Genomic DNA, 20,976 nt, shown 5'->3' with positions numbered 1-20,976 from the left:
ATAATAATAATAATAATAATAATAATAATAATAATAATAATAATAATAATAATAACAAAGTATTTGGGAAGGGGAGGGAAATGAAAGGAAGAGAATCCTCAGTTTAACAAGACAAATGCAATTTGACATGGCCTTTCCCTTCCCTTCCCAAAAAGGAAGAAGAAACCTTCATTCTCACTCTAACATGTAATTTCCAAAGAGCTGGATAAAAAATTCTGAAATCATATTTAACTGGTGCTGTGATCTGGTTCCTCATGTCGTGGATGAGCACACGAACTGTTCAGCATTTTCATTGATAAGAGCAATTTGTCCCCGATGCATTTTCAAGAAAGCTCTTACAACACATGGCTTCAGGAAAAGTTATGATGTACCCCAGCCTGAAGTTGCTTTGAGTCCCCAGAACAGGGCAAGATCTACAAAAACACTGAGGATGAGACTGTGCTACTGGCAAGATGGTAGGGAAGTCACCAGGATAAGCCATATATGTCACTCAGACTTTCCAACACTGAATGCTGGTATTTAAGGCCTTCTGTTACACTGCCTTTGGTTCCTGGATATGGGCACAATAAAAAAAATACACCAGTTTAATTCCCCAATCAAGTATTTCCTGCTTGCTTTTTTTTTTTTTCCTTTTTTTGGGTTTTTTTTTTGGTTGGTTTTTTTTTGGTTTTTTTTGTTTTTTTTTTTTTTTGTTTTTTCCCTGCACTTTTTTCCTGTTGCACGGTGATTTTTGGTTTTGCTGTGGGTGTTTTTGCCTGTAGAGCACAGCTACTTGATGTATTAGTAGTCAGATAGAAGTTGCTCTCATGCACAGCTTCCTCTCTTCTCCTCCTAGCCCCACAAGGATAACTGCCACCCTCACCAGCTGGTACTATCTAGATTAAAAATAGACATCAGCTGCACAATTGCAAATTTCTCCTGAGGATACCAACAGCAAGAGAGCAGACTACAATTCTTCACACAGAAAACTTCTAAAAGCACATTAGAAATTACGTCTCCCATCTTCTGAAGCTCTTAACACCACTCACTCTAGCCTTGCCCTCAGTATCTGTTTCCACCAACCCTTCAGGATAATCAGCTACCTGGTACCAATTAGTCCTGATAAACTAGCAGGGATATAGCCTCACTAAATTGCTGGCAATAGCTGTAAGGATTTTAACTACTCAAAAGCAAATTATTAACCTCTGGCTCACCAGACTCTGAGTTGGACTAATTTTCCTTTTCACATTTAGATATTTGTAAGAGAGAGAATGTCAAGGCATTGAGGATGTAAATCGCTGTGTTACCTGTAACAGCTGATGAAAAGGATGACCAGCTGGTAAAATATGTTAGGGAAAAAAATCTATTCTCATTTCATAGAAAATTCCATCTGCTTAATTATACCTTTAAAACACTAGATATATTAGAACTACATTCTTTCTTCACTGCAGTATTTAAGTAGAAACAGGTTGGCATTAAGCATGGAGGGTAATGTTGAATGTCAGTTTCAGAGATAAATCCCCAGTTCCTTTGCTGACTTTCTGGGTTACCTTGGGCAAAGTATTCTTGTGTTTCAAATGGCGACTCTTTTTTTCCCTCACTTTGTCTCTTATATCATGCACATTTTTAATATGATTTTGGGGATTTTTTTAAAGGTATATTTAATCTGTAAGATGGAAACCCAGCAGAGGGTGAGGTGTAGGTGTTATTTCAACAATACCAGAATGCTACTCACCATTTTATCCACTAATGAAGCAAGATGCAAGGCTGTGCTTTCCCAGTAAGAGAAGAAATGCATCCCTCTTAAGTTTGAACTCCTGTGTTACAGAGATGAGATATTTATATCATGTCATAGCTCCATGTGGTACCTAAAGTAATTCATGTAGGCTAAGGCTCATAGATGCTATTATAACACAATAAAATTGAAATGGCTGAGAATAATGCTATCCATTTTACTATGTCATAAAAAAGGACATAACAAAAAATCAAAATCAGAAACACAAAGGCAGACAAAGGGAGCCAGGAGCCAGGAGAATCTCCTCATGCCCTCGCATGAGGGGTGTGCTCTTCATTCACACTGATGCAAACCTGCACAGTGCTGACCCTTTAGTTCACACAGATTCAAGGGACTGAAATTATTTTCTCCCATCTTGATCTTCCCGGAGCTAGAGTGCACAGCCAGGGCTCTGCTCTCGCTAGACGCTGTCAACTGCTGTTAATGAAAATTAGCTGGGTGGGGGGTGGGGAAGCTGCTGCCCAGACTCTCTTGTTCAGCAGGGATTTCCAGTAAAGCTTCCTGCAATACTGATCCTCAGCTGACTGCTAAGGTCTGTTTTGGGTCAACAGGACACAGATAAATCAGCCTGACAGCAATATAGTTGAGTGTGTCTCCTTTCAGCATCTTGAAATGGTCAGTGAGAAGATTCCTAGCTTTCCTTCTTGGACCTATTTAAAATAATCATCACCCTGTATGTTCTGTATGTCTGCACAAGACATGAGGTCTATAGAAATTATCATCAAGCAGTATCCATATTTAAGGAAATACTTATCTATTCAAAACCCAAGCAACACAAAGGGAAAGAAAATTTTTCATGTCTGTCTAATAATTTAAGAAAACAAACAATGAAATACAGCTTTTAAAATACATACTCCCTTACAATAATTTAATAAACTGTCCTGTCATCTCATAAAAAATCCGAATGGTTGCTGTGGTGACAAAGATTATCCTTGCTGCTGCTTGATTCTGTCATTTTTCTAAACATGAATTTGTAATATTTAGGATTTATTAACAATGTGTCGCACTGATAGAGATGAATTACATGCTTTAAACTGGCCATGTAAGTCTTCTATGATATTACAACCACTTTGTCAACTCAGCAATAAGATATGATGTGATTACTACAAAATTAAAGCTATTTGTCATAAAAGATGAAGCAGAGAGTATCAGAACTCTCATAAAACAACAACAAAAAATCTCCAATAATCTAATATGTTTCCTGATTTTAAATACTTTGAAGTTAACAAATAGTTGTTATTTTCTGTTTTGTAAATTGATTTCATTGAGCTTACATTAAGACTAGATTTATTTGTACTGGGAAAATTTGGGATGTAATGTGTCAGAATTGGTGTGATCCAGACTGCAAATTTTTGTGATGGTTCAGGCTGTAATGGGAAGTTTGTGAAGAGACTTTAAGAGTGTAAATGCATATATGCACACACTTGTGTGTTAAGATGTACTTCACTTCTAGGAATTTGAGTATGTTTTCTTTGTGATGTGTGGTATCCTAATTGTAGCAGAAAATTAGATGAGGTTCTCAGTGTGGCCATCTAAAAAGGTATCTTTTTGTGCGATTTACTGGAATATTTGTTTGAAGCAAGTTTCACTACTGATACAGTGTGAGCCTGATTTAAATAACCAGCTCTAGATCCACTGCTCCATACATATTTTCCAGTCAAACTAGCAGTAATTTCCCTAAATCAAAAGTAATTTTAAAACTTTATTTTTAAATAACAAGGATTTATTCTTATTTTATACTTATTTTTTTCAAGAAAAATAGGCCTGTTTTCTGTAGTGAGACACATAATATAGGGTAGAAATGGAGCAGAGCTGAGGCATTTTAAAGCAAGCAAGGAATATGTGTCTGTGTGACTCTGCCTGAAGAATATGATTTATTCACATTCATCTCAGTATGTAGGGTGACCTCTTGAACTGGGTAAGATATGTCTCCACTGAATGTTGCAATGCAGAGGAAGTGACTCAGCTTTCTTTAAGTCCCCTGAGTCAGTGTTTGAAGGCAGTGGCATGGAAAACTGCTCAGATGTGCCCAGAATGAGGGAGCAATCTTCCATCTGTTACTGTCTTGCACCATTCCTACCACTTATGGTACCTAAACTAGACCATGTAGCCATTTAAGCAAAACAAGTGGAAACATTTGAAAATCCAGCAACAGGATTCTCTCAGTCAATAGAAATAAAATATCCTCACATATTTAAAATAAAAATAATCCAGGCTCAGCTGAAACACAGTAAATCAGTAGAGTATATTTCTTCCAATTCTCACCCTTTGAGGTTTATAGAACTATAAATGAACTGCCACCCAGGCTGCAAACAGCAAGAGGAGAAGCGAATAAAAACTTCTTTTAGCCTAATGACATCATATAATTAGCTCAGTTATGTTTCCATACATTAGTGGTTAACAGTGATGTCTTTTACCCTTTATTACTCTTTATCTCAGTGAAAAAATATTTTCTCCATCTGAAGACAACATAGCCTGATGCCATAGAATAGCTATGTTTTTGCAAACCACACAATAATTATTTCAGATACCAAATACTGTACAATAAAAACATTCTGCATTATTTTCAAGGACTTATGTAAATATCTGGGAAGGAGAAATTTTGTTTTCTACTGGATTTCTTTGGCAATATGTATCCTGAGAAAATTACTAAGGTCGTAAGTGAAATATTTCAGTTGTCTTCAATAGGCATTAGAGTAGCTTAGACTTGAGATGTTATATGCATAACTTTTCCTCTATTGTATTAATTTTGGGGTCAGGGTTCTTGTTATTTAGACCCTGCATACCACAGGTAACACTGAAATACAAGAAGTCATCTCCCATAGAGTCTAGTGAGATTTGCATTTGTTTTTTTTCATACACTATTTTAGAGCAGTTTCCTTCTGCAGGAAATATGTGCACAATATGATAACCCAGGCACTCTGTATAGTTTTAATGACTTCATTGCAGAGCTAAAATAAATGCTCTTTAAATTTCTACAACCATGTGCAAAGAGAGCTACGCACATTTGATTTAATTCTGGTTTGTTTTTTCAAAAATTCAGCATTTTACCTTTTTTTATATTATCCTGGTTTTGACACAATAAGGACAGTAGGAAAAAGATTTATATGGAGGTGTATAGCAGCAATTTAATATCAATATTGCAGCTGAAAAATTTCATTCAAAAGGAATGGCAAAACAAGGGCAGATAAATACTGTGCCCCTTCCTCCTCTAAGGAAGACAGTTCTCAGATTTTGGTGTACAGCATGATCAAAATGAGTCATTCTCCAAGACAACAATCCCTAACCTGGGAACTTTTTATCTTTACAGTTTGTATAGAGCATTGAGTCTACCTTTTATTGTGTGTTGGGCTTAACAATTCAGTATGTGAGCTTTAAAAACTTTAGAAAATGTAGTGAAAAGAACATTTTTCCTTCCAAAGGTAGTTTGGAAAACATAAAATATTAATCTTGGTAAACAACTCAAGATAAATACGAAAAATGTTTAGCAAATAATGTTTTTCTGAATCATGACCAACACATGTAATTGCATAGGTTTTACAGATCAGAAAAACCTATTCTTGCTTTTAAAAGTAGTTGTGTGGCTCAATTAAAAACAGAATAATTATTAAAGACACTTAATATTGTGATTTTTATCCAAATATATTTTCTATGTATATTTATAAAATTGAACTATATTGTATGTAACTCTGACTATGTAGGTGATAAAGTCATGGTGCAGCCATAATATTTTAAGCACTTTTAAATAATTTTTTTAATATGAGAATGCATCTGATGTTTTTGTGTGTGAAAATTATTTTAATATTGACAAATCTGCGTTGCATTTTTTTTTCAGAAATTCAAAAACAGAAAACGGAGAGACCTGAAAAACGAGCACCAGCAAAGGGTAACTGGTTTTTTTTGTCTATTTGCTCACACATATTTGTGTCACATACAGTGTCTTTGTTAACTACATCATTTTTGTTAACTTGGTTAACTATTCCTGTTGTATCATAGAAGCATTCAAACATCAGCTGGCACAGACTGCAAAGGATCAAAAATTCATGTATACCTAAGCATTAACAAAAAAAAATGTAATTTTATGCTTGTGTAGCTAGATTGAAAATGCACATTCATAATAAGATTCTCCTGCCCAAACTTTTCCCGAAATCTTTTTTCTAGTAAAGTGCAAGAAAGTTGAGTGTTGATGAACTTCCTCTGGTGCAAAAGTCATGAAGTGAGTTGGGCAAGGAAAAAAGTAAATTTATAGGCCAGTGGGTGCCATCCAAGTTAGGAAGTCATAGCTAAGAGTGAGCCAGGTGTGTATCAGAGATAAGAAAAGTTCCATTTTAAGAACCTTCTCTTTTTCAAACTGTTTAATCTCCTATAACTGGCACTTTCCAAAAATGCACAGAGGAACTGGTCTGGACTGGTTTTCAGAGATCATACAAACAAAGGTGTTTTCTGGGATATCTGAAGGGGTGTTTTTGCCTAACAGAACTCCTCCATAAAAGCTAGGCCACATAAAACTTCATGAGCATACCTCTAACACACTGGTGCTCAGCTTGATAGTGGCAGGAAGAAGCAAGAAGGAGGCTTATTAAAAATATTGTGTGTACACACACACCCTCCCTCATGCAATTATATTTATTTCTGCGTGTATTCTTAGTGTGGTATTATAGTATTTTACACCTCTGTAAAATGCTTTTATGGTATTTTTCAGCTCCAGTTCTGTGCTAATCAGGGTCATCTGAACTGCCTAGAATGGTTTCCCAACTACTTAATAAATCATGTTTTATCAAAATGAATTTTTTAGGATACCAGTGGGCAAGTCAGACAATAATGAACTCAGATCCATTAGCAAGGATCCCAGTTAAGGTCTTTTCAAGCAAAGTAATCGAAAAACACAAATGATGTTGCAATCTTGGCCAAAACAGCCTCTTGTGTACCATTTAATCGATACAAAAGTGCATTTCTTTACACAAAATAATAACGTTGCAGAAATTATAAGATGCCAGAAAAAAAAAGTGTTCAGGTGTCATTAGTTAAATCCCATTATTTATGTGCCTGATAATGCAGTCTCTAGTTATACAATCAGTTGCTGAAGTACAAAACAATTTTTTTTTCTCTAATTTGTTTTCATGTTTTATCCTAACAATGTGTCTTGCACATAGGAGGAACAATAACAAGAAAACTTCTGTCTGGCCCCTGTCTACAGTGTGATAAAGGCATGAATCCTTACGGAATTTTATGGTTACCTTCTGAAGTACCTTCAGGAAATATGCACAATTAGTCTTTTATTGTTTTTAACAGAAAAAATTCAGAAGTAAAATTAATATTTTTAATAGCAAGAAATGGAAAAAACATTTCTGTCTTCTGCCCAACATGTGGGAACACTAGAGTTTTAAAAGTAATTTTATTGTATTTTTTTGAATAGTCAAATCCTCTGAGTACAAGTCCCACAATTTACAAGGGAGTTCAATCTATAAGCTTCATTTTTGAAAGATTGAAGTGAAATATGAGGAACAGTTATAATGAATAAAAATCCCAGATGGAAGTGACTGAAATTAAAAGATTCAAGCAGTATTGAGAGCTGGGCAAACTGGTGCCCTAAAATTTGCTTTTAATTAAATATTTTGATAAACTACTAGCAATAATGTCTATTTCAATTATTGTAACAAATTTAATCCTGGGAAGAAGAAATACTCTGAGAAATAATTTCACAAAGCCATTGGTCATGCTTAAGAGCCCTGAAATCAAATTATTTCATGATAACATGTACACATAAGCACAAGTTCACTACAAGTTAGGGTCTTTCCAATTTGGTATTTGAGGTATTAGTAATTTCACGAATGCAGCGGCACCTGGACTGCATGACCAGGAGCTTGATCATCCAGGAGAAGCACAAGGGGTTGATTATCTTGCTGTACAAAACTCTCCTGAGCATCTAGATATTATGTTCTAGATAGATTTTGCAAGGCCTAGAGTTGCTTCTGGAGTCTGTTTAAGAAATAGGTGATATAATTTTTATTACTATTACTACCAATAAGAGTTAATTACACATTATTTTGGCAAAAAGTAAAAACAATAGTAAAAAATATCGAGATAAAAGTATATGTAAGTACCAAATTTCTGTCTAATTGAAGGTCCCATGACAATTTCTGATTTTTATGGAAAATTGATCTCACCAGTGAAATGAATTGCCTTGCATTTCTGGGAAATAGCTCTAATTAAAACAGGCATTGAGAAGGAATGGGAAAATGTTTATTTATTGTATGGCTTTTCCCAAAATCACTTCACTAATACATTGCTTTTGGGGTGAGGTATGGAAGAGAACAATGCAATGATGGTTAATTTGCTGTAGCTGAAAGGCAAAGTATTTGAGACAGCTAAATAGATAAATAGAGCTAGATCATACAAATCTTAGTGTTCTAGAAACCCACATAATTTCACCAAGTTAATAAATCGAAAAGCATATTTCATGCACAGACAAATCTGTCTCTCCCGATTTCTCAAGGTACAGCTACAACTATGCCTGCATTAACTTTAATCTGGAGAACATGGTACAGATGGCAACATAGCTGTAGTTTCCTTAGATTATGTATTTGAACCTGGAAGCCTGTGCCCCTCTCCAGACCAAACCCTTTTTTTTTGAGCATTCCTTCAGGAAGAATTAAGTTGTAGACATCTAAAGTTGCTTTGCTTCTGAATGAAAGCATCTAGGCAGAGATTTAATGCTCTCTGACTAATGCACTCTAACTTCATTGTATTAGTTCATTTATCTTAACTTTCCTGAGAGTGCTGCTCTGGAGACAAGCACTTAGTCTGTTAGCTGGAGCAAGCAATCTCTGCTTCATGCTTACTGCACTCATCACCTGGCTTCGTACTAAGCAGCAGACTTAAGACTTACTCAGCTGGAAACTATTTTTGCTTCTTTTAGGTACAGAAGCAGTGCCTTACTACACCTCTTCTTTTCACACTTTCTGTTTTGGAAGGTGGAATGTCTTTGTTGGATAACTATCCAAGATAAACTAAATCGCATCCCCCTTCGCTATATCTTCAATTTGATGCAAATAAAATCTGTGATGCTGATTGAAATTAGGAAAATCTTCTCACATATATGCAACCCTTCTTATTTTTATTTTTCTGTGAAGTAGATAGCAATATTAAATTTGGAATACATAGTTAAATTACCTTAAAATTTTCCATTATAAGCTTCTATTTTAGATTATTTATAAATTTATCACACTCCAGTCACTTAGGGTGAGATTTCCCATGTTCATCTTTTTGCCTCAGGCTGAATTTTCATTCAAAGACATGCAAAAATGTTTCAGCAATTTCCAAAATCTAGGTTAGTGAAAATTAGGTTGGGGTGTTATATTTTTTCCAATGTTAATAAGACTTCAGTCTGAGCTTATGACTTTTTGGTATTTGCAAGGAAGTCCAAGAAAATTCCTTTTAATTTGTGGAAAAAATTTAGCTTCCACCATTGCCATAAATCTACTTGGTTTTAAGTCTATTTTGCCTTATGGATGTCACCAGCATCCTAGTAGCAAAAGCAATAAAAGAGGCGATCTTTTAACTACAGATTGTGTCATAAAGCTAATAAAATGGTTGAATTCAAGTTGAATGAACAGTTTTAGTTTCAGCATTTTTCAGCTGAAGAGGATGAAAGCAGTCTTAAAAACTTTTTTTTATGTTTGTGTTCTTTCTTCCCCCTTTTTTTTTAATGGAAAATAATATCCAATCAACTCTAATTTTTTTCACAGAAACTTGGCAATATGGCCAGCCTGGCTAATTCTAAAATTGAAAGCTTGCACCTAGAATTTTGGGCTTGAGAAAGAACATATGTTAAGCCCTTGACAAAGAAAAATATATCCAAGTGACAAAATATGGAAACGATCTGTAGACAGTGATGTATTTTCTATGACAGAGCTTTTATAACATATGAAGTTGAGCATGAAAATATTTTGGGGGAGAGTTAATATGCTAAGAAACATCAGATTTAAATTTGTTAGAACAAAAGCTTCAGAGGATTTTGTTGGTCTTGTGACTGAAGAGTCAAAAATGGCCAGTGACCACAGCCCTGAAACATGAACACTTTAATTTTTGGCAGCACCTGCCCTTCCCAAATAAGGGAAGCCATAGCTCTGACAGTGCCCATAAGAGGTAATGATAAACATTACAATCTGAGATTAGCAACCTCTGAGGCTATGGGGATATCAGCACACAGGATAAGGCTCTCAAACTAACCAGAGATCACCTTCAGCCTATAATTGGGAAGAGAAAAATAGCTTATGCTTATGCCAGCCTGGTCTCTGCTTATCCACATTCCAGGCTCCCTGCCCAGATACATCAAGTTACTTTTCTTTCTCAAGAAGGGGCCAACTTATCCCTTCTTCATGTTTTAAGCTGTAGTCCACAAAAATATTAGTATTTCCGTGCATTTTTGCTGTTTACATCATTTTGAGAATGTGAAACAAATTTAAATTAGATTTTTCTATCCACTTTCAGGTCTACTGACATTCAATTCAGTTAGTGTTTTTCAAGGCTCATTTTATGGGTTTGCTGTGTGGGTATGGGTTTTGTTTGTTTTGATTTCTTTTGGGTTCTTTGGTTTGTTTTCTTGTTGTTGTGTGTTTTTTTTTCTCAAATCATGAAATAAGGAAATGCTATGGAAAAACTACTTCAAATTTTTAAAAACCCACAATAATCTCTCTTACACAAGTAAGATGCCCTGTGGATAAATCCAAGCTTTCTGATTATCAATCTGTTCTGCATAGTTCAGCCATATTTTTTGGCATAGAGACTACAAGAGCTTTTGTCTGAATGTGCAGAAGCTCAGGTTTCACTCACACTGACCATCACAGTCTTTGCAAAACTCTGCTGTTGGTCCTGCCAAAACGGACAAAAGTGTTTAAGATAGAGCAAGCATCTGCTAATACAAACGCAAGATGTAAAAGCATGCTACAATTTCTGCAAAAATACTCAGTTTGGGGAATGATTTTTTCTTGGTATGCTCCTAGCTCTGCTAAAGCTTTTGGATGAGTTGCAGTCTGTAATTCATTCAATAATACATTGCTGGTGCTGCTGTTTTTTTCACAGCCTGTTTTTTTAGTGTAAATTTGCTGTCCACATTCTTTAAAGACTTTGAAATATCTCTCTTCAATCTTTTTCAACTGTACAGCTCTTTTTTATCACAATAATTTATTTGTTATGACTGAAAGTGAATTTTGGATAATCCAAACACATATAAGACATAATGAATTTACTGAATGTTCTGAATGATTTTTCTTAATCATTACAACTTGCTTTTTAATGTGGAAACATTCAGCCAACAAAAAAGTGCTTGCCCTTTTGTGAAATGGCATTCACTGCAAAGCTGGTGAAATGAATAGATACAAAAGCATAATGTGCTTGTTTATAAAGCTCACTGTCTTCTAATCAGAATTTGTTTTACTTTTTTCCCAGAAACCTAGGTACAGGAAAGAAAACAATATTTCCCTGAAATTATGAAATTCTAGTCTTTTAGTAGTATGGGTTTACTAAGAATAAAATCATTAGTATGTAGGATTGAACCTCTTCATAACATGGTCTGAGACCTAGGTGGGCAAGAGAGTCTATAAGGACTCATGTTTGCCTGCCTCTTGCAGGACATGGAGTCGGTTGTGTTTTGAACAGCTGCTCTTCCTGAGGTTACACTCTGATTAAAAGAGATGTTTTCTTGTTAATCCATCCTGTGACGGAAGTGACAGCTAAAAATAAAGAAAAAAATAGCATAGAAAGCAATATGCTGGTCAGTTTTTTGTTAAGAATAGAAAGCAATGCTGTCAAGGGCTGAAAATAATTTCCTCTGTCAGAAATCTAAGAGTCAGGGTGGTTGTGTAATGAGACCAAAAGAGAAAGGACAGATTAGATTGAGGTTGCTGAAGAATCACTTCTTTCAGAAAAAGATGGTCTGATATCTGAAGACTTATTCAAGGAAAATATTTCTCTTGGACCTGGAATTAAATGTTGACATTCAGAAGGTCTATACATCATCAAGTACCTGTGACTCAGAGCTAAAATCCATTATTTGGGTTCATGAATGCTTTTCCTTGATCACTTTCATGAGATAATAAGTGTGTTTAATACATCTAGATTAAGGACTTATTGTGAGCTGGGGTTTATTTATTTGTTTATTATTTGTAGCAACACAGAGAGACAAACCTGAAAAACCAGAAAAAACTGAGAGGAAGGAACCCCCAAAGGGTATGTATTCAGCTTTTGATATTCCTTGCCTTTTTATAAGTGATTCAAAATAGTCTAATCTATTGACTCTTAGACTGTTCTTGTAGATCCCAATAATATTTGAGGATGGAGGAGGTGTTGTAAAATCCAGCTGGAAGGAGAATGAGGTTTTTAAAAATAATTTTAATTACTCACTCTACAGAATAGCTGAAATTACATTCAGATAGTCTTTACTGTACTAATAAGTTAGGTAAAAGTACCTAGAGCACAAATTGGTGTTTATTCTTCTTGAATAAATCCAAGTATTTTACTTGCCCTCGAGAATATTTTCCACCAAAAAGTAATTAATAAATTATAACAAACTGGAAATGGTCCATGTAGACATTCGGCTTTGGAAATCTGCTTAAAATAAAAAAAGGAAAAAAAAGGAAAAAAAAAGAAAAAAAGAGGAAAACTAAATTCCTCCAGATTAATTTCAGAGACACTGGGGAGAGGTTTTAGAGAGAATTTAATAATTTCCTGGTGGTGTATGCCAACAAAAAATTACAGATCTGTTGTAGGAGTCAGAATCAAGATACTACTTACTCTCCACGCACAATGGGTGAGATTTATCTCTGGGTTACAATAGCCGCTGTCTATTTTACCTCTTGTGAGGATATTTTAGCCAAATGAAATTTTGGTGGAGTGCATCTACTTGTCAAAACACTTAATTCTTCTGAGAACACGTCCTTTGCACTAACCTATGGCTAATGAAGTCTTGGGCTGGAGGAAGAAAAATATTCTGGAAGAGCAAACAGGCCAATGACCATAATAAATTACCAAAACAAGAAAAGGGAAGACCAAATATCCAGCCATAGCAGACTTATTCAGGCCAAGAACTCAAGTGAAGGTGAAGTTCCTGAAAGCCGTGCTTGACAAGGCCTTTCTAAGAGTCTCTGATTGGAGCTTTTCCATTTCATATAAGTAATTCAAAGTGCCTTGAGCTAACAAGACTGATTTTAGAAGTTAATGGCAGGCATATAAGTTGACGTGTCTCTTAGAATGAATATTTATTGGTAGAAACTAGAATGGTGATAACATGGGAAATTTTTTCTGGGGTTTAGAAAAATTACAAAGCAAAAGCAATAATGTCCCATGTTAAAACATGAATTTATCTTCAAGACTTCTGTTATAATGTGGAAAACCTGTGGAATTCTTCAACTTGATTTCACAGGAGAACAATATTTAATGTTTTATTAAGTTTCTTAGAACAAGAAAAAGATTATCCCAGCCAAACTCAGATAGCCAGTGAAAGAAAATGACAATTATACTGCCTTTGCGTGCCATAAATCCTATTAATATTCTGTCTACCTAGTGGTATTTTTTCTTGAAGTGAACTATTTGTTTTATGTAGTGAACTATTGCCAAAACTGCTACAGAAACACTACTGTGTATAGACATTCTCTGTATTCACAGTGCTAATAAACATTACTTTCAGACTGTACATTAAATTTAAAAACTAAGACTATGAATGTGTGTCTTTCTAAGGTCCATTTCATTATATCATTATGTGTGACTGGGAGACCCTAGAGACTGCATCCCTGTATTTTTGCTGCCTATTTTCTACATTAAATACATTGCCTTTTCAAGATTGAGATAATGGAGCGCATAAATAGCATCCTATTCTAATCTATAATCAACTTCTGGGATGAAGTTTAAGAAAGTTATTTAATGATGCAGAGAGTAATTGTAAGTGTCTCAGTCACTTAGCAGTGTCTCAGTCAGAGATGTCAGCCATATTCTCAAGTATTTCATCACTATATTGCTTAAAAATGTGGAAGCCTGAATATTGCCTATCACTCTTTTTTATATCCAGTTACACATGGAATTCATGGTACGGTAAAAAAAGTTTTTTATCTCCTCATGTTAGACAAAAGGAGTTTTACTAAACTTGGATGAAATCTCCACAGGAGTTAGACTTAAGCTAGGCTTGCATTTTCACAGCTGTTCTTTCAGAAGTGCTCTAAAACCCACTCACTTATTTTTCATTTTCTGGAACATTACAGTGCAATTGTAAAATCCTAAGAAAAGTGAGTGGAAAATGTTCTGTGAAAGACTGGATAGCATAATGCAGTTTCCACTGTCATAATGTTAGTTTTGCTTTGCACACACTGGGTATCTAATTATGGTTCTGGGATCGTCATTGCCAGGGACTGATCTCAGCTAGTGTCCATGTCTGTATCCATTACTAACCATCCATATCCCTTACTGGTTATCCATTTCAAGCCAGCTGGCAAGTCACAGATGTATCATTTGCACATGTGATTCTCTCCTGCTCCGAGATTGATTCCGGGGTTTTTACAACCTGTGTCTGTCTGAGTATGCGGTGGCCAAGGTGCAGCCCTCTCCCTACCACAGGCAGTAGCATTTACTGTGAGCTGTGCCTTAGTAACCAACAATTTTGGAATTCTTCTGGAATTGACAGACAATTGCAAGAGATGATATGCAGCAAACAGCTGAGGCATGTTACCATGGCAGTAACTCGTTAGCCAGAGCTGGCTGCTCACACCCTGTAGTATGATGTACACTGTAAAAATATGCACGGGGCAGCTCAGCAGTAACACACTCTGCCACTTAGTATCCCAAGGCATCCTTGGTGAAATTGTTTTAAAATCTTAATTTTTCCCACTTTTCTTTTTCTTTTTGGGTATATGTATAACACCTTTTTCCTTTCTTAGTGACAAGTAAAGACAAACTGGAAAGACTAGAAAAACCTGAAAAAAAGGAAAGGCATGCAGGTAATTATTTAATGTCAGAATTTATTTTACATCAGGAGGTACCCTAAAGCTTATTCTCTACTCAATTTCCATTTATGTATTCCTTCGATTGCAGAAAAAAAGAGTTATGAAATATTATGAATAAAAATAATGAAATCATAATAAATTTGCAGTCTTACACAATAAGTAGCATTTAATATTCCTCCTGCATGTTTTTTGTTTGTTTGTTTTTTTCCTGGGGAAGGAAGATAATATATTTTGCACTCTGGATTAGTGTAATCTTATGATAATCACTGGGTATTTCCAACACTTGCAATAAGAATGGTTGCTAAGAGACTATGGTCACCCAAGAAAAAGGCACCTGACAGCCCTTTCACAGAGGTAATCAGGAAGGCCATGTGTGAAAAAATGCATTTTAAATAAAATACTGCATAGAGCCACTGAATAGCCACTGAGTATGCCAGGACAAGTTCTTTCAGTAGTTACTTGCAGTAAATAGATATCTAGCACGGTTTTATCTTCCCCAGTACTTACTTTCTTTTTAAACACCAGCTCCATGCTCATGCATACATTTCTGTGTTCCCAGGATAATCTCATACCTTGTACTCAAATAGGGAACTCTGTGTTTTCACACACATGATCCCTGTAGGTCACCTCAGGGCACATCAACCCATGCATATATCAGTTCTGCACATCCATGGACAAGTTACTGTGCACACATTAATCCCAAAAAATTAGCAAATCAGAGCCCACACAGGAGAATATTTCAGATTACCCACTACTCAGTGACTACCGCATAACTCGGGTGTATTCTGAAGCCTGAGCCAGAAATCTAGGAGCTACAGAGCTGTTAATTTCAATTTGTAAGGTGGAAATTAAAAGCAAACAAAAAGCCCCAAAGAACATTAGTTATAATGTCACTGCAATTAGATTTGTAATTAATTATAGTGCTTAATCATTCATAGCTGGAAAAACTGTTAGTTGCTCTGTGGAGTTCAGAAATCCTTCAGAAACTATCCAAAGTAATAAACAAGAAAGCTAAAAAACAACAATAAACCAAAATAAACCAATAAAATACAGGATATAAATATATTAAAAAAGAAAAAAAACCAATATAAATAAGTATGACTCTTGACTATCTTCTTTCATGGGATTACTGGAGCTAGAAAGGCTGCTGCTCCTCCAGCCAATGGCAAAGACCTCAGTGATGGCAGATGAGATTTTGAAAGTTCCAGTTCCATGTTTTGGCATCAACAACAAACAGCAGCAGCTGAATCAATCTTTCTCATTTTTTGCATGCATGACCATGGTGCCTACTTGTGTTACTTGACCCTTTTTCTCATTCAAATGCAACTTTTTTTTTTTATGACCATTAATATTATTGGTTTTATTTCTAGCTGTTCACAAAGAGAAATCTGAAAAGCCAGAAAAACAAGAAAAGAAAGCACCGTCTAAAGGTATTGATGATCATTATTAAAAGTTGTACAATTTAAGTGTTTGAAATCTTGGGAGAGTGTGGAGATAAGTATTTAAAGTACAAAGCTCTTCTAGTTCATGTTGAACACTTTTTGGGTGTTGTCTCTTTTGCTTAAGCAGGTCTTGATCAGCCCGAGTGAAGTCTTGCTCAGCATATTTCTTTTTGCTTTACTCTCTTGTTTTGATGCACAGAGTTTATTACAAATCATCCTTACACAGCTAAAGAACGAAACCTATGACTATTTTCTTTGCATTCCTTGATGCCTTTTTCCTCCACAAAGAGATTCAGTAATTTGCCTGCAAAGAAGTTTTTCTCTTGTGTATTAGTTTTCAACTGGATGCAGACTAATGCAAGAGTATTTACTATCTCTCAATCTGGGTCTTCCATCATATCCAAAAATAGAATTTCATTTTCTTGCCTTTATTTTTTTTCAATAACATTTTAATTTCAGTATATGATTTGCATTGTCTTCTATGGCAGCAGTGGCTTTGGTTAAGATTTACACATCTAATAATTATCATATATATTATGAAGCAATATCGTGGGTGTGTGAGGGGTGATTTTCACTATTCTTTTGACTGATAATTCCATCTTTGGCTATGGTTTGGGCAGGGAAATTTAAAAATCCAATCACCTTGCCCTATTATGCCATTTTTTAAAGACTAACATTTATTATTGCTTGGCATTTGAATGTTTTTCTCTGAGGTTAGATTTTTCTCCATGGCAGATATTTCTATAATGAAGTTCATTTTCAGTCTCTGTCTCTTTTTATTTTACTTAGTTGACTCTTGAAGAAATCGTATACAACCAAATTCATATCAGTTTGTTATGGCATTGAGATTAATCCCATGATGTTGAGATGCATGAATTAACTAGGTTTAATTTGAATATGTTCAGACAATATAGGTACAAATGTACAAATCACTCTTTTTTTAATTGATCATAGTCTAAGGAGAAATGTAAAACAGAAATTAAAAGTGAAGAAAGAAAGAAAGCAGAATGAAGACTAAAAGCCTTAAAAAAACTTTGAGGGGTAGCCATCGTCCAGTCTCTCTTTTTCAGGGATATTGTTCATTTTTTTCTACTTTCAGTGTATGACTTGAAAGTGTGGGATTTTTTTCATAAAATGAAATCGTGCTAAAGTAAGCCAGAGAAAATAAATGCCCATAGTGTCTGTGTTGGTTTGGAAAGCAAATAACTTCCAAGAATCACTGAGATAGTCCTAATAAGCAGCCAGCCTCTTTACCCATTTATCTTCTGCTAGCTAACCAAATAATCACTCAGAGCCTTAATGTGTTTAATAGCAGCCATGACTCCAGTCACTGGCTGGAAAATTTTATGAAGGATTTGGACACAGTAGCTGCAGATCCTTGTGGCTGCAGAGTGAAATAGCCATGCTGCCCTCTCTTGGGTAGTTTCCCTGCCATGAGCCCCTATGGCATCAGGGCATGGGGTCAGTTTTCCTCAGCATGTCCAAGGGTGCATTTCTGCCAGCACTGTGTTGCTGAGTTTTCCATTGCCAGGCCCTCCTCCCTTTTCTCAGGGATCTGCTCTAAACTGGATTAGCTACCAGCAGTGCTGAGGGGCTGCTTCAAACCACTTGCAGTCCCTAGGAAATGAAAATGTTCAGGTTCTGGCCAGCTCTGGGGAATGGACATACTGAGAGCTGTGTGGCTACTTCCCACACAGTCAGCAGGTTTTCTTTATGCTCATTACAAAGACTCAAGGTAATTCTTGAGACTCTGGTAAAGGCTCCAGAAAGCCTCAGTGATATGAGTGGTTTTTAAACACATCACCTAAAAATGTCTTAAAAAAAATAAAACCAAGTCTAAATATCAATCATGTCTTGTACAGGCTGGAGTTCTAGGATGGAATTCAGTTAGAGAGGATTGTTATTATTTAGTTATCAGTTGAAAGAAGTGTAATTAACTCTCAAGGCTGGCTTGTTCTTGTATTGTGTCTGGATGGTGACCAGGAGGGCAAAGATAGAGGTCTGCATAAAATTTTAGCAGCCTTTCTGGAACACAGTCATGTGTGTGTGTGTGTGTGTGCTTACACAGTGTATCTTATGCAGACATGAACTCACTCAAGCTGGGCTCTGAAGTGAACACCAGACTTATGGCTGTGTTTGTTGACAATGAGCCCAAGCTAAGAAAAACACCTTTGTATAAGACAAATACAGCCACATGGGTTCCTGTTGGCTGTAGCACAAGGCCAATTCCATGTCTGCTCAGCACCTGACATGAGCAAGTTTGTTTCATCTGGACTATGTAGTAAAAACATTCCCTAGGAAGCTTCAGATCTGTGTGACTCACTTGTCTTCTTGTAAAGGAGCCTCAACAGATATTTTTAAGTTTTTTACCCCACTATATGAATCTGAAAACAATTTCAAAAACTGGAAAACAGGAATTGTAAGGAAATGTGAAATTTCCAGTGATGATGTGTTTTGGCAATATTTTCTTGTTCTTTGTGAGATTTTTCCCTAATACACAGTTGTTCTCATTTCTAGTAACTCAAAAAGATGCACCTGAAAGACATGAAAAAACTGAAAAGAAACCTCCTCCCAAAGGTATTTATTTATCTATACTACAGGTTTTTAAGCTGAATTGACATTGAAATGCATAAACTTTATTTTATTCAAGCAGAGATTGTAAATGTGTGTGAGAAATCAGCTACATGAAACTAAAATGAAGTGAATATATAATCAGAATTAAAATGTTTGTAGAACATCCAGGATTTAATTCTATGATTGATCCCTTTCAAAATCTGTTGCAATTTCAAATTGAGAATAAAAGTATGAGCCACCATTTCACTGAAAAACAATAAGCCTACCTGCGAGTGCTCTGATATACATTTTCACTATAACTAGTTAAGGAAATTAATTCTCCATTATCCAGCAATACCTGGTTTTGTCTGGGAGTAGTAACATTCTTACATAAATATCTGAATTCTGGTTTGCAATACTTAGATATTCCAGTTTACATATTGATAAAATCAATTTAGTTATCTCAGTGATTTAACAGAAATGGAGGTCTAGAGCCTAACAGAAAGCATAAATTTGGTAGCATACAAGTTTTGTCTCAAGGATGGAGACATTTAGATCTATGAAGAAAACAGGTTTATGAACTTTGCACTAAACAGGTTAATTTAAAACATATCCAGTGGTAGTTTATACTAATACTATTGGATTTTCCAATGGGGTGAACTGGAAACACGCATACTGGGAGCATGCATGTCTCAGGTGAGAAAAAGTTGCTGACACACAAAAGCAGAAAGAATGCTTTGGGTCTCACCAAGCTCTGTGTAGCTTCAGCTACTGATACTTACAGTATCAATGGTAATTCTCCTTGGAAGCCTCCTCACTCTGCTGAAGGGCATCTCATGAATTGGTCTCAGACACTCTCAGCCCTGAGAAATGGTGTAGAGTCAGACTCAAAAACTCAAAACTTCTTGGACTGAGACCTAGAATCAATTCATGAAAGCAACCCTTAAAAATAACCACACACTATTTTTCCAGCTTACAACAGAGTTTAACTCTGAAGTCTAAACTTGTACATATATGCCTCCCATATTTGTTTGCTTAATGACCAATATCTTTCTCCCTAGTTTATACCATGAAAATGATCTTGTTAGAAACACTTAATATTATTTGGCATATTTTATCACATTTAGCATCAGCCAAGTTCATGGTATAGCACTGAAATAAAGCTTCTTTGGATCTCATATTTCTGTTTAATTCTGCCTAGTTTGAGGGGATTATAGTTTTCATCAGATCTTACCAAGCTGTTAATATTGAAGAAATGCTCATTATTAATAGCACAATATAAAGTAAGTGGCACTGAATGTTATGTTGGGGGCAGAGAGTGACACTGAAAGCTTTTTCTTTATTGTCTGCAGAGGAGAAGAAAGTAAAGGGCACTAAAGTGGAAGCAAAAGTCAAAAAGGAAGTGAAGGATGGAAAAGGAGAAGCAAAGACGGCAGAGAAGGTCAAGCAAGCAGAGACGAAAACAACAGAAACTGGGCTAATAAAGGCCAAAACAAAAGTTAAGGAGGAGAAAGCTCTTCAGACTGTAACTAAATCGGACAAGAAAGGTAAACAAAATGAGGAGGAAACAGATGAAGATCCTAAAAAGGTAGTAGGGAAGAAAGAGAGAGAATGGAGTTAGATGTGTCAAGGACCAAAGTGCACCCATGAAAAACAAAAGCACAGTACAAATAAATTCCACATGAACCTCACACTGCTAGGACATGATTACAGAAAATAAAATAAGTTTAATGTATATAATCAGAAGGTTCTAGGAGGTTTTCATGGCTAAAGTTTCATTTTCATTTAAATCCTTCTTTATCAAGGACCAATTTCTCTTCAGATAGGTCTGAGACTTTGTGGATTTGCTCAGTAGCATCTAATGTAGTAGATTGCAAGCAGAGTTATTTTTGAAAATTCAGACTGTCCAATAACCTATTGGGAATTTAGGTTTGTTTCTACATCTGCCTATGCCCTCTGTAACCATAATGAAAGTAGCAACAGTGTAAAAGGAATGTTATAATTTATCTATCATATTGTACAAGGCAGGTTGTCAGATGTTGTGCAACATAGTGACATACCAGCCCCATATAACTTAATGTGAACAGCTTCCAAATTTCTTCCAAAAAGGAAAGAAATGCTGTTGCTCTAGTGTAAGGAAGAAATTAAGTGATGAAAGAAAGAATCAACATGGATCAACACCATATAGTCAACAAGGTGTTAACTATGTGCTCCA

General features: G+C 35.6%; 1 protein-coding gene across 2 annotated transcripts in view; it reads left to right on the top strand.

Moving 5' to 3' along the window:
* The window catches only part of TRDN (triadin), a 79,874-nt gene extending 59,462 nt beyond the window's left edge, over positions 1–20,412 (top strand). For both annotated transcript variants that reach the window (XM_077176342.1, XM_077176343.1), the window contains 6 exons: positions 5,610–5,660; positions 11,945–12,004; positions 14,701–14,760; positions 16,137–16,196; positions 18,726–18,785; positions 20,114–20,412. In XM_077176342.1, the coding sequence (XP_077032457.1) occupies positions 5,610–5,660; positions 11,945–12,004; positions 14,701–14,760; positions 16,137–16,196; positions 18,726–18,785; positions 20,114–20,382 (560 nt within the window). In that variant the 3' untranslated portion in view covers positions 20,383–20,412. The remainder of the gene's footprint in view (positions 1–5,609; positions 5,661–11,944; positions 12,005–14,700; positions 14,761–16,136; positions 16,197–18,725; positions 18,786–20,113) is intronic.
* Positions 20,413–20,976: the final 564 nt, after the last annotated feature.

The sequence above is a fragment of the Agelaius phoeniceus genome, chromosome 3 (assembly GCF_051311805.1).
Source record: "Agelaius phoeniceus isolate bAgePho1 chromosome 3, bAgePho1.hap1, whole genome shotgun sequence".
NCBI lineage: Eukaryota > Metazoa > Chordata > Aves > Passeriformes > Icteridae > Agelaius > Agelaius phoeniceus.
Note: the sequence above shows the minus strand (reverse complement) of the source record. Positions and strands in the feature narration are given on the sequence as shown.